The sequence below is a fragment of the Hemiscyllium ocellatum genome, chromosome 37, assembly GCF_020745735.1.
Source record: "Hemiscyllium ocellatum isolate sHemOce1 chromosome 37, sHemOce1.pat.X.cur, whole genome shotgun sequence".
In the NCBI taxonomy this organism is placed as follows: domain Eukaryota; kingdom Metazoa; phylum Chordata; class Chondrichthyes; order Orectolobiformes; family Hemiscylliidae; genus Hemiscyllium; species Hemiscyllium ocellatum.
In genome coordinates this window covers 28215431-28229873 of record NC_083437.1, presented here as the reverse complement: position 1 = coordinate 28229873, position 14443 = coordinate 28215431, and the positions used below count along the sequence as shown (strand labels likewise).

The 14443-nt window shown below is 38.1% G+C and overlaps 1 protein-coding gene across 8 annotated transcripts in view; it reads right to left on the bottom strand.

The window, feature by feature from the left end:
* The window catches only part of kcnab2a (potassium voltage-gated channel subfamily A regulatory beta subunit 2a), a 277744-nt gene that overhangs the window by 30090 nt on the left and 233211 nt on the right, over positions 1-14443 (bottom strand). For all 8 annotated transcript variants that reach the window (XM_060852371.1, XM_060852370.1, XM_060852375.1 and 5 more), the window contains 4 exons: positions 13502-13546; positions 11485-11529; positions 8922-8965; positions 7070-7156 (listed from right to left, as the gene is read on the bottom strand). In XM_060852371.1, coding sequence (XP_060708354.1) covers positions 7070-7156; positions 8922-8965; positions 11485-11529; positions 13502-13546 — 221 coding nt within the window. The remainder of the gene's footprint in view (positions 1-7069; positions 7157-8921; positions 8966-11484; positions 11530-13501; positions 13547-14443) is intronic.

Here is a 14443-nt window from a genome sequence, read left to right as displayed (position 1 = left end):
TATTTATTGGCTTGAACAACATTTATTTAGGGCAATGCTAAATTCTAACCTAAATCTAGATTGGAATGGCATTCACATACCATTACAAAATATAATACAACTCACAAAAGATCAACATAATTTCTATCAAATTCTTGTATGATACACTTTTTTTTCCTCTTCCAGGGCATGGGACTATCTTTACTTACTGAACTGTAATCTGGAACTCCCAAATTGCAAGCTTATGTTTACATTTTATTTTATTCAACTTTAAATTCTGCACAGATTTGCTTAAGGTTTCAAGCTTCATGGTTCACACTAGTGAATCAAGGATAGATTTGATTACCAACACTTATCTCAAGGGCATATGGTTCACACTTTAATTAGTAGTAAAACTCCATTAACCAGATCAAGAAACAGTTGCTGCAGAAACATGATTACTTTTCTAATAAATAGTAAAGTCATTCTTAACTTCTGGCTCCACTTCAGGTAACTTAATTTATAATTGCTCTTATTAATGCATCTATCACAATGATCACACCAGCAGATAATTGCTAGATAAGTAAAGGGGTTAATAATGTTGTAGGTGTCATATTCGTCAGTTGCTCTTGTCTTGCTAAGACTCTATTTTATGATTTTTTTTAACAAAGATGGGCTATGTTTGATTTATATCAGTTGCAAAACACAGAAATTAATGTCAGATTGCCTCAAGATATAAACCATGGGAAAGCAGGAAGATGGACTAAGAAACAAATTTTTAATCCATTTTTGTGATGCAGTGAGCCAGTGATATCTAACAGTTTTACACCAGTAATGCTGGGTTCTGGCAAGGGATGGGGTGCACGAGAAGGGGGAAACAGGTGATGTGCTTGGAAACTCTAAGGTTTTAAATGAAACGAACAATTAAATTCTTTGCTGCTTAATCAGTGACCAGAAGAACAGGTTTCAGTTCAGTAATTTCATACTTACCCAAGATTAGGTATAACTGCAGCAACCTCCTCTATCCCCATCCTACTTCTGCAGATGCACCATTCAGAATGGGAAATGGGAAGGCTGTCTGCTACTCTTCATGATATTCATTTTGGGAATATATTGATTTATATTTATGATTAAAAATTATAACAGCCTATTTATTACACATTGCTCAAAAGTATCAAAAAGACCAGCAAGAAGGAAATGAAGAGGATAAAGCTCACAAAGGCAAGAGAAAATCAAATGAATTAGCACCACCTTACAAACATTTATTTCATAGCACAGCCACAGCAAACACACAAGTAGGATGAGATAGAAAATTTAACTTCAAACAAAATTAGGTACAAGACTTGTGAAAACAAGCAGTTAACTTTCTAAGCAAAAGTTCATTCTATGCAACATTATCGTACACAGCCCTACCATTCACAGAATGACAGGAATTCAAAATGAAACACTGACAAACCTAAGAGCATGTCGTAAAAGTAAACTCAATTAAAGAGCTGAGACCTAATGGACTGGCAATTGGACAACATGCATGTTTTAAGAATGAGGAATAGCCGCTCAAGAATGAAGAAACATTAAAAAAATAAGCAAAAGGGTAGGACAGAATCAGTTTTATTTACTTGCAAGATTTTTTTAAAAAATAAGTCGGGTAACTTGCATTTTATGGGGAAGTTACTTCTGTGGGTAATAGGACAGGAAGTAGGAGCAGAGTGAACGAACAATCTGTCCCATAAAATGCCTCAGAAACAGCTATGTATTAATACTCATTCTTGGGTACTGTGTACCTTCAATGATGAATGTTCTTGATTTTGAAGAACTAAATGGATCCCCTGGTAATAAAAGAAGATTTAAGAAAACCAGAGTTTACAGCTGAAGGTACATTACATTGCAGAATTTAGGGCATGGGAGAAGTAAGAGTAATATATATACACACACACATACACACACACACATACGTACGTACGACTTCCCAGTTCAGAAAACAGTAGCCAAGTGAAATGTCTTATTATAAACATATATTCATTACAAAATATACACAAGTTGTAATGGCTCAAATGCATTATGAGCAAAACAAAAATAATTTATTCTATAGTTGAGATAGTAAGATGTTCAGTTTAAAAAGACAGTATCCCTTTTGTTTACCTACGTTGAGTACATTTTAAGTGCAGTACCAATCAAACCTACTTGGTAATACCAACCAGAGGGGTGAAATGTAGCATGAACTGGCTTCAATGGATGAGTTTATGGTAGGAGTGGCAGTGGTAAAAAATATCAGCCACAGTCAAATTTGGATTCAAACGATGCATACAATAAGCTTGAGGAAGACTGCCAAATGGTTCCAAAAATAACACAGTATGATGAAAATAACCAAACATCCTAGCCTGCACTCCAAGCACTTCCAGTTCTAGTCTGACAGCCTGTCACTCTACTACTGTTTCAGACACCTGCAACATTGATTTCTTTGCCCAAGACACTCAACCTCTCCAAGAAAATTGAAAGGTCACATGTACTGAAAGAAATTGCCCAGGCATATGAAAATAAATCAGAGACTATATTGTGCCTCCATGTCTTGCACTTTCAAAAGCTTCCCCAAATCCACATATTCAATTCCCTTTCAGAATCCTTGTTTGAGCTTTAATTCTCCTATTGTCCCTATAAAACACTTTAAAATATTTAAAAGAGCCTATAGATTTTTATTTTGAATCAAACTCTTCAGAAAACTTATTATACACCGCTGGAGCAAGTGCCTTATAACAATTTCCTAAACAAATTAGTGCAGGAAGGTTTTAGTGCAAAAGCTGCACACTTTGGATGAAGTAGCATTCAAGTCAACGATGTTCATAGCTCTAATCAATGGGGAGCAAGGGAACAAAAATCTTTAAAGTAATCTAATTGGTTTTCCAATGGAATAATTTTATCAGAGTTAAACTGCCAAGGTGGTCCCAGATTTCCTTTGGGTTGGGGCGAGATGAAAGTCATCCAGAGTGTCAGCTCCTGGTTACAATCAACTCCAAAGTTCAACAGTCCAGTGACAACTGCTGCAAAAAACTTGTGATGCTAGATTTGACATCGGCTGTCTCAGCTTGGATTTGAGATCAAGTCTCTATAACCCAATACTTTTTCCATTGAGGGGGCGTTATGTTAGAAAGGTGTAATCTGGACAGTTGAATAAACCTGTCCTAGCACAAATTACAAAATAAACTTTCAACTGGAATTACTTAGAAATAGCAAAATTTAAAATGTAAATTATTAAAAACTGCTTGCTATGATTAGTAATACTACCTTTGATTTCAGTACAGGGCACTTTTACATTTGAAAACATTTACACTCAGTAGTTGGAACTGTGAAAGATTTCCAGTACTACAAGTGTAGGTTTTGTCTTTCTATTCTTGGACTGTCAAGTGACATGAACTTTGAGCTTGGATACCACACTGCTGTCAGTTTGTATTTAATACAGTTTGTATTAAATAAAACATTTTATTAACAGCTGGTTTTAGGACAGTAAGTTAACCCAAATGAAACAATGGTGTTAGCATTTCTGTTGAAGTCAGAAGTTTCAGGATTCAAATTCCCTTCCCAATGCATCTCAAAGTTTGAAATGATACAAATCATCCATAGAAAGAATATTTCCTCTTGTAGTGGAGTCTGAACTGGGGGACACTTTAAAATTTAGGGGTTTCCCTTTTAACACAACAATGAGAATTTTTTTCTTTCATTGACTTAGAAATTTGCATTGCCCTGTCAAAAAAGGCAATGGGGATGGGGTTACTGATATTTGTAAGGAGGTGGTAAATAGATTCTTGTTAGGTTAGTCGATCAAATGCTATTGGGGTAGATAGGAATGTAGAATTTGAAATGCAAATCAACCAAAATCTTATTAGTGGCACAGTAGGATCAAGGGGCCAAATGGCTCCAGATTTGTATGGCTGAAATGACTTTGGATCCCCAACTTCTGATCCTACTACATGCAGTACTAGGGAAACTACAAAGCCTCCCATTAGCATTTTCCAGTCGCTAATAAAGATGGCTACAGCCGTGAGAGGAGCACTCATGTCAGACTGTTAATTAGCTGGCAAATCCTTCCATTACTTCAGACAATTCCCCAAGGGAAACATGTGAACATCCAAAGAAAGAAATCAAAATGAACATCTAAGACAAAGTCAGCCAATTAACATATTTGCAAAATATTTGATACAAATCTGCAAAAACATCAGAATCATGAACTAGCTCGATGCAACTAAACTCGATTTTCACACCCTAAATGTTATTGTCTACTATCATCTAAATCGTGCATGTGTAATTTTACTTCAAATTGTATTTGTAGTATCAATATGGGATTGCAGGGTTAAAGTTTGAATCCTTGATAGGCATCCGCTGAAAATTAGCTTGGAGCATCCACCCAGCCAGACACATATGTAGTTTATGTAGGACTACAAAAGGGACATTCTTTTATAAACCATTTAATGTATCTTACATCATATGGACTAAATGGTGATGCTCAACAGCACTCTCTTTTGTCACTTTTACCCATTACTAGGTTGATTGTAACAGAATATTTCAGTAATAAATTGCAAAACTTTCACTACAATAATCCTTCAGTCAAACCTGACAATTTAAAATAGTCTTAGTATTTTGCTGACACGTTGAATGATATATTTAATATATAGAATTACAAAAACCAATACAGCTTTATTTCTATTTAAGAGAATAAAACAAAGAAAGCAATAACCTGCAAAAAGTCGACAAGTAATGCCTCTGCAGTAGAAATTGTGTTGATGTCATTAAAACTAAGCACCTCGATCAATGATAAGCATCTATGATCATCCAAAGTGGATGTGGTGCTATAATGAGGTGAATGATAGCTGGATATGCAACTATGCGTGGTATCCCAACCAACCTTGATTATTTTTAAATTTATATCCAGAAACATTTCCTTTTGGCTGACATCATGATTAATGATGAGTGGGAATGCTGACATTTTCCCATTTTCCCTGCCCAATCCAGAAATATGATGACTAGTTTTACTGCAGCAAATACTGCCCCAGCTGAGATCAGCTAAGCTTTCCTTCTTCACTAAAAATGACAGTATAAGGACAAGATCTGTTTCCAAATACTTTTGTTAAATAATTTCAACAGAACTTGATGTACTGACATTTTTCTGTGGCTTAATGTCGCAATTGTCCATTGCTTTCAACATGAACTGCTTCTAAAGAGTAGGAGATGTCAGTTGAAAGAGAAAAACAGACCTGCTATTTTTGTGAAAATTGTGCAATATCACACTACAAAAGAAAATAAATGTGCATTACGTATCAAGGTCACCCTTAAAGAATATTGCTGGCCTAAATAATGTGTTAAATAATTCACTTATTTTTGTAAAATCATAATGGGCTTCTGATGTACAAGCTTATTAATGTTTACCAACTTGTTTGCAATAATTCTGCTTATCAAAATAAGGAATATCGGTTCTGGCAAACAGTATTTTCTACTTCAGTTCCAACATTAATCATTTGCAGGGAATGGTCAAGACAGGTACAGCAAAATACTGTGATGTGATCTGACACTTTATCTCCACCTCATCCTCAGGGGAATACTTCTTATTGAACAGTACAACAATCTTCCATTTCCTATACCAGTTATCCAGGAGCTTTACAAATGGAACTGGTCGTTGCAAGCCAATTACTGACAAATGATTGTAAACTTAGTGCAGTACACCTTGCCCAGTAAATTGACAAAGTCCATTTTACACGGTACTCTCATAGCCAATACATGATGGAGATAATCATCTCATAGTCCAGTCTGCAATGCCCCAGTGTGCTACCTGGCATTGTGTGCCTGCTCACCAAAATGTCAGCCTCTAGTTCCTATCTAACGGAGCTCTTCCCTATGTTGTTGAGTTCCTCTTTGTACAAATAGTATAATCTAAACTTCCTACAATATTCAAACTACCTACCAGTCTTGGTCAATTGCATGAATTGGAGTATCATGACTCAGCTCATTATCTGTCTGTGGACATGTGCTTTGTGAATTGAATGATGTTAACAAAATACTTCACTATAACCCTTGACTAAGGCATCTCTGTTCCATCCAAATCCAGACAACAGATGTGGAAGTATAGACTGGAGCACACAGTGACACCCAACTTTAAAGTTTCTGCATTAAAATTACATATAACAGGTCAAAAATGTAACTGTTCTTTTAACTTTAACAAATGAGCATCTTTGATAGGAAAGCTCTTTTTGAAACTAACAAATCCCAGACCACTCAAGTAGTCAAGAGTCTAGGTGGGAACTTCTCCCAAGTCCTTGCTAGGAAATGCATGACAATAGGCCAGAAACATTTCTCTCTTGCACCCCAAACATTTACATGGGAGTGTGTGGACATGTTCCCAGAATGTGATCAATAATATGTTAATAATATCATAGCATAGAATAAAATCTACATATTCCACCCCATGCCATCATTTCCACATGCTCAGTTCAAAACACTGTGAAATTTTAACAAATGTTTATCAGCCATCTAAATTGAATTTATACAGAGTCCACAGTGGTTCCTGGAAACAAGAACATATCAAATATTTGGAATTTTCAGCCACTGAATGACTTCTAAACTAAAAAGACTAAAAGATCCCTAATTTGACTCTTGTTTCATTAATTAGCTGATCTCAGATAGGCCAGTAATTGGTGCAACAATTAGATCCTGCAGTTACCTAGTGTATGTCAGAGTATTTGAAGACTACTGCTATAAGAATTTTCATTTCCAGAGATAAGGTACTGAAAGAGAAGAAAACTGGGCATGTGGCACTGAAAAGTACTTCTAAGTAAGCAAGCATGTGCACTATTAATTAATATTTTGTATCTGCTCCTGCATTTTAAATAATCAATGAAATGAGCTTGATAATTCTTTTGGCAATACCAGGATAACTTCAGTTTAGTGCTGAGTAAATACACTACTAATTTGTATAAAATGTGCATCAATCTACATTTCTTGAATGTTTAGTGCAGAAATTTCTGGCAAGGAATGGGGAGTTAGTGAAGATAAGAGCGAGTGAATGTGTGCATTATACAACTTGCAGATAAAAGAATAATATTTCTCCACTGATGTCAATGCAACTGACCTTCCATAGGTGTGTTTGGGTCTGGCCTGTTTGCAAACACCACATCCACATACTCCAACTGCAAGCGCTCAAGAGAAGCCTTCAATCCTGCAAAAACAGAATATATATACAAATTTAAAATAGACAATTTTATGAAGCCGAACTCTGCTTGGAATTTTATGTCGTGAGAAAAATAAATATTGTAACTAAGGCTTTAAAGAACAAACTGATTATTTTGAAAGTTTATTTTCTTGTGGAAATGTCACGATTTGCAAAAATGGGCTCATAGAATGGTGGCAGAAGTGTGTACTGCAGATGCTGGAGATTAGAGTCAAGACTAGAGTGGTGCTGGAAAAGCACAGCAGGTCAGGCAGCATTTGAAGATCAGAAAATTTACATTTCGGGCAAAAGCCCTTCATCAGGATGAAGGATTCCTGATGAAGGGCTTTTGCCCAAAATGTCGACTTTCTTGTTCCTCAGATGCTGCCTGATCTGCTATGCTTTTCCAGCACTACTCTAATAGAATGGTGGGCCTTGCACACTAAATGGTTTCTTCAAAATCACAGAATCATTTGCAGTTACAGAATCATAGAGATGTACAGCATGGAAACAGACACTTCGGTCCAACCCGTCCATGCCAACCAGATATGCCAACCAGATATCCCAACCCAATCTAGTCTCACCTCCCAGCATCCAGCCCATATCCCTCCAAACCCTTCCTATTCATATACCCATCCAAATACCTCTTAAATGTTGCAATTGTATCAGCTAGCAGCTCACTTCCTCTGGCAGCTCATTCCATACAGGTACCACCGTCTGTGTGAAAAAGTTGCCCCTGAGGTCTCTTTTATGTCCTTCCCCTCTCACCCTAAACCTATGCCCTCTAGGTCTGGACTCCCCGACCCCAGGGAAAAGACTGCCTATTTACTCTATCCATGCCCTTCATAATTTTGTAAACGTCTATAAGGTCACCGCTTAGCCTCCGACACTGCAGTGAAAACAGCCCCAGCCTGTTCAGCCTCTCACTATAGCTCAAATCCTCTTGGATGCGAGCATAAGAGGTACAGTTAGTAAGTTTGCAGATGACACCAAAATTGGAGGTGTAGTGGACAGCGAAGAGGGTTACCTAAGATTACAACAGGATCTTGACCAGATGGGCCAATGGGCTGACAAGTGCAAGATGGAGTTTAATTCAGATAAATGAGATGTGCTGCACTTTGTGAAAGCAAATCTTAGCAGGACTTATACACTTAATGGTAAGGTCCTAGGGAGTGTTGCTGAACAAAGAGACCTTGGAGTGCAGGTTCCTAGCTGCTTGAAAGTGGAGTCGCAGTTAGATAGGATAGCGAAGGCGGCGTTTGGTATGCTTTCCTTTATTGGTCAGAGTATTGAGTACAGGCGTTGGGTGGTCATGTTGCGGCTGTACAGGACATTGGTTAGGCCACTGTTGGAATATTGCGTGCAATTCTGGTCTTCTTCCTATCGGAAAGATGTTGTGAAACTTGAAGGGGTTCAGAAAAGATTTACAAGGATGTTGCCAGGGTTGGAGGGTAAGGCTGAAGAAAAGGCAGCATAATTTATTTAGCCTTTTGCAACTTTAAATTTGTTATCTTTGCCTGCACTCAAGGTAAGTTCTTATTTTCATCCTTCCTAAGGCTGACTCCATCCTCCTTCTTTCTCATCAGGAACATATTGCCTTCTTTTTAATGAAGATTCAAAATTTGATTTATTACTGTATCAACAAAGTAGCAATTACTGTTAGTGAAGTATCATAAAGATTCTGAATATGTTCACATCAAATGAAGATTTCATACTTTAAGGAAGTAAACCATCTTTGATATAACAGAATTTTTGTACTAATGTAGTGTCCTACCTTCTATAATGTGCTTTCGGGACAGCCCTCGCTCAGTTTCTGCCCTGCAAGAGAAACACAAATGAGAAATGTGACATTATTCAAGGGTCAATTTTCAGTAATAAGTTTGGTTAATCCAGTTTACGGAACATGCCCAATTTTACCAAGTAAGCTATATAATTGATGAATGCAAAATTTCGCTAAGGCAGGGCTGTAGAAATGGTAGACCTGTGTTCAGAAGCATTTTTCGTTTGGAACTTTAGAACCTCTGCTATCTTGAGTCACACAGATCAGTCCCATGTTTTAGTCTTCATTCCATTATAGGAATGAAGACTAAAAATCATTCAGATGGATGGTGATGTCTATCTGTTTACACTTGAGCAAATTATGGAACCAGAAAGAGACGTGCTATTGCATAATGCCTTTCAAGGCCTAAAAACATCCCAAAGCACTTCATGACCTAGCACCTCCAAATGTAATCACTGTTGTATTCTAGAATCAACAAATTGTAATAATCTGTTTTGAAATGAATACTATTTATCACACAATAACAATACTTCCCTCCACAATATTAAACTAAGAGTTTTCTATACGCCATTATGCATTACTCAGATGTACATAACTGTACCATTTCTCTCTTTAGGTTTCTTCCTAAAAGTGATAGATAGTGAAACTCTGCAATAGATAAATTACATCCTTGTAGAATTCTGAACATTTCTACAACTGCTTTGAAGTGGAAACGACTGAATAATATGAGCTTGAATTTTGGTACTGTTAGGGGGAAAAATAGATTTTAGACTGAAATGGATAAATGATATCTCCACATGAGAAGCAACCTAGAGGCTAGCATCAGTAAATTTCTTTAGACACCTATGTAAACAGGAGGCTATGTTAATTAAAACATTCTAAGGCGGCTCTGGGAGGAGACAATGAAAAATAGAACTGATAAGACAGACAGCAGGACTGATTGTTTATTCCCTGGCTGGATGAAGGCGATCTTAACACATTAACATAAAACATATGTCCCCTTTGTGTCTATTTGCTGTGTTTGAAGGAAGATTGGAATGTTGGTAAGAGGATGCTAATAGTATTAAACATTATCTTAATGTTTCTGTATACTCCAGAGTTTTGCTTTGGTCTTATTACAGAGGCAGATCTCTCCTTGCAATGCTCAATTAAAATGATTGTAAGTACCAATATTCAGTCATAGAGTCATGGTGTCATAGCGTTGTACAGCATGCAATGCATCCATGCTGACCAGATATCCCAACCCAATATAGTCCCACCTGCCAGCACCCGGTCAATATCCCTCCCAACTTTTCCTATTCATATACCCATCCAGATGCCTTTTAAATGTTGCAATTGTACCAGCCTCCACCACTTCCTCTGGCAGCTGATTCCATACACGTAACACACTCTGCATGAAAAAGTTGCCCCTTAGGTGTTTTTATATCTTTCCCCTCTCACCCTAAACCTATGCCCTCTTGTTCTGGATTTCCCCACCCCAGGGAAAAGACCTTATCTATTTAACCTATCCATGCTCTTAATGTTTTTGTAAACCTCTATAAGGTCACCCCTCAGCCTCCGATGCTCCAGTGAATACAGCTTATTCAACCTCTCCCTATAACTCAAATCCTCAAACCCTGGCAATATGTTTGTAAATCTTTTCTGAACCCTTTCAAGTTTCACAGCATCCTTCTGATAGGAAGGAGACCAGAATTGCGCACAATATTCTCCAGCAGCTCCAGCACGGTTGCTCCGTGATATATGATTACATGCCAATCACAGCATTGACTTCTGTTTTTGTGCCAAATTGCAGCTCATAAAGTCATAGAGATGTACAGCACAGAAACAGACCCTTCAGTCCAACTCACCCATGCTGACCAGATATCCCAACCCAATCTCATCCCACCTGCCAGCACCCGGACCATATAGCTCCAAACCCTTCCTATTCATCTACCCACCCAAATGCCTTTTAAATGTTGCAATTGTACTAGCCTTCACCACTTCCTCTGGCAGCTCATTCCATACACGTACCACCCAGTGCCTGAAAAAGTTGCCTCTTAGGTTTCTTTTATATCTTTCCCCTCTCACCTTAAATCTATGTCCTCTGGGACTCCCAACCCCAGGGAAAAGACTTTGTCTATTTATCCTATCCATGCCCCTCATGATTTTATAGATCTCTATAAGGTCACCCCTCAGCTTCCGACGTTCCAGGGAAAACAGCCCTAGTCTATTCAACTTCTCCCTATAGCTCAAATCCTCCAACCCTGGCAACATCCTTATAAATCTTTTCTGAACCCTTTTAAGTTTCACAACTCTTTATAAAGATGAGTTAAATCAGTACATCTGAGGACCACACCGGTGCCCTACCAGTCCTGCATGTCTCAAAAGTCATTCAAGTCTTAAAACACGGAAACAGACCTTTCAATCCAACTTTTCCCTGCAGACCAGTTATCCTAACCTGAACTAGTCCCATTTGCCGGTGTTTGTAGTTAGTCTTTACCAACCAAGAAAACTGGAATATATTAATTACATTTCTGTAATAAAAAAACTAATTGTAGTTAAATATTGGATTACATACTTTCCACCCCAGAAGATTTTAGTAGTAATGACAAGGCTGGACCGTCTGTAAAGAAAAAACAGGACATGGCATTAATAAAGTTAATTGGTCAATTCAACTTTCTATGTTTTATAAACAGTACTGCAAGGCTAACAAGTTAACAATATTAGTTTATTCTCTAACTCACCCTCAAAATAAATGTTCGGTTTAATTTTGGAAAATAAACACATTTTATGGAATATAGGGAGAACTAGCCATTTGGGTACAGAACTGGCTCAAAGGTAGAAGACATAGGGTGGTGTTGGAGGGTTGTTTTTTTAGACTGGAAGCACGTGACCAGTGGAGTGCATCAAGGATCGGTGTTGGGTTCACCACTTTTTGACATTTACATAAAATGATTTGGATGAGAACATAGGAGATATGGTTGTAAGTTTGTAGATGACATCAAAATTGGAGGTGTAGTGGACAGTGAAGAAGGTTACCTCAAAGTACAATGGGAACCTGATCAGGAGGGCCAATGGGCTGAGGAGTGGTATATGGAGATTAATTTAGATAAATGTGAGGTGCTACATTTTGGAAAGGCAAATCAGAGCAGGACTTATATACTTAATTGAAGATCCTGGGGAGTGTTGCTGAACAAAGAGACCTTGGAGAGCAGGTTCATAGCTCTTGAAAGTGAGTTGCAGGTACATCAGATAATGAAGAAGGCATTACTTAACCCTTTTTTTTATTTGTCAGAACATTGAGTATAGGAGTTGGGAAATCATGCTGTGGCTGTACAGGACATTGGTTAGGCCACTTTTGGAATAGTGTGTGCAATTCTGGTGTCTCTCCTATTAGAAAGATGTTGTGAAACTTGAAGGACTCAGAAAAGGTTTACAATGGTGTTGCCAGGGTTGGAGATTTTGAACCATAGGGAGAGGCTGGGGCTATTTTCCCTGGAGAGTGGGAGGCTGAGGGGTGACCTTATAGAGGTTTCTAAAATCATGAGGGGCATGGATAGGATAAATAGACAAGGTCTTTTCTCTGGGGTGGGGGAATCCAGAACTAGAGGGCATAGGTTTAAGGTGAGAGGGGAAAATTTAAAAAGGGACATAAGCGACAACTTTTTCCACGCAGAGGGTGGTACATGTATGGAATAAGCTGCCAGAGGAAGTGATGGAGGCTGGTACAATTACAACATTTAAAAGGCATCTGAAAGGGTATGTGCCAAGTGTTGGCAAATGGGCCTAGATTAGGTTAGGATATCTGATTGGCATGGACCAGTTGGGCCAAAGTGTCTGTGCTGTATATCTCTAAATGCATCAACCTTTTCTATCAGAGGGTGAAGATGTTGTTTGGTACTCGAATCAAAGAACTTAAGTATCAAATGCTAATTTAGCTCAGATATTAACTTGCTAAAATTACGCAGAGAAAGTTGTTAGAAGCTCATTTCGGTGTTTTTCATGAACAATACTAATCATAAATTTTTTTGTTGCAAGTCATTTCAATTTTGTACCTTCCTGCATATAGCGCAGTTGTGAAGCCAGTGAGTCATGTGCTTCTAGGTCTCTGCTAATACAAACAATCCCAGAGAGGTCCATGAGGCCACTGCAAGGCAATTCCTTTTTCTATTTGTTGGATTATTTTGGGGAAATGGCTGGCACCTGCTCTGAATGACTAAAAATCCATCACATGAAGTGCAAATCTTTCTAGTAAAAACACACATTCATTGATCTTCCTAAATTTAATCTCAAATATGTCTAGAAACACATTTAGCATTTGAGAGCCAATCAACTCAGTTAATTATGCATTTTTTTCCAATTGCAAACAATATATTGGAATGGGGGAAAAGTTGTTACATGCACTCTTGCAATGAGGTAACTACTGTTACCTTTGTTCTGCCTTTTCCAATGTCAACTATCAAAAGATTATATTTCTAAGCTTCAAACATTTATGCCAAAAAATGTGATATAATTTCATTAGGCCTTAACGACTAAAATGCAACATCATTTTGGACAAATAAACTTAGAATTTCAAACTGACAAGTTAAAATTACCTCCATCCTTTTTTCTTAATGATACTTCCTAATACAATTTCTGCCCTGAGGAACAGGAGATAAAGATACGATTAAAAACATTTTACAGAAAACATTAAATTACTGCATAGTGGCTCAGTGATTGGTGCTGCTGCCTCACAGTGCCAGGAACCCACGCTTGATTCCACCCTCAGGTGATTGTGCAAATTGCATACAGACATTCTCCCTGTGTCTGCGTGGGTATCCTCTGGGTGCTCCAGCTTCCACACACAGTTCAAAGGTGTGCAGGTTAGGTAGATTGACCATGCTAAATTGCCCATAGTGTTCAGGGGTGTGCAGGCTGGGTGGACCAACCGTGGAAAGTGCACAGTTACAGGGATACGATAAGGGTGGTGTGAGGGTATGCATCTAGGTGGGATGCTCTTCAGAGGCTTGGTGCAAACTCGATGGGTGGAAAGGCATGCTTTCACAATGCAGAGATTCTATCATACATGCAAGATCATAATACCTTTGCTTATCATCAGACAATACTTTGCTTCATAATATTTACTGTATATTAATTGTATTTAATATTATGCAAGTGGACAAGTGACACTGTTTGTCATGTCAACCTGAATCCCAAACAAGGTGTTCTAATTGACAAAAATGCCTTGCCCATACTGCGCACATAGCCATGATAAACTCAGCACATTATGTACTGAAGGTTTGTGTAAATGTGGAAGCTATATTCTCAACACTAAAAGTAAGTCTAACACCATATAATAATTTAATGGGGGACAAGAGAAAGACAGAGGCCACAAGGGGGTCAGAGGGGGTGTGATGGGATTGGAATGCTCACTGCCTCTTGTAGCTCCCTGTTTCCCTATATCGCCCTAGTCCTCTGCAGCCTTCCTATTTCACCCACCACCGTCACTGCATCCTTATCTCTCTCTCTCGCCCATAGCCCCAAGTGACCACCCAACC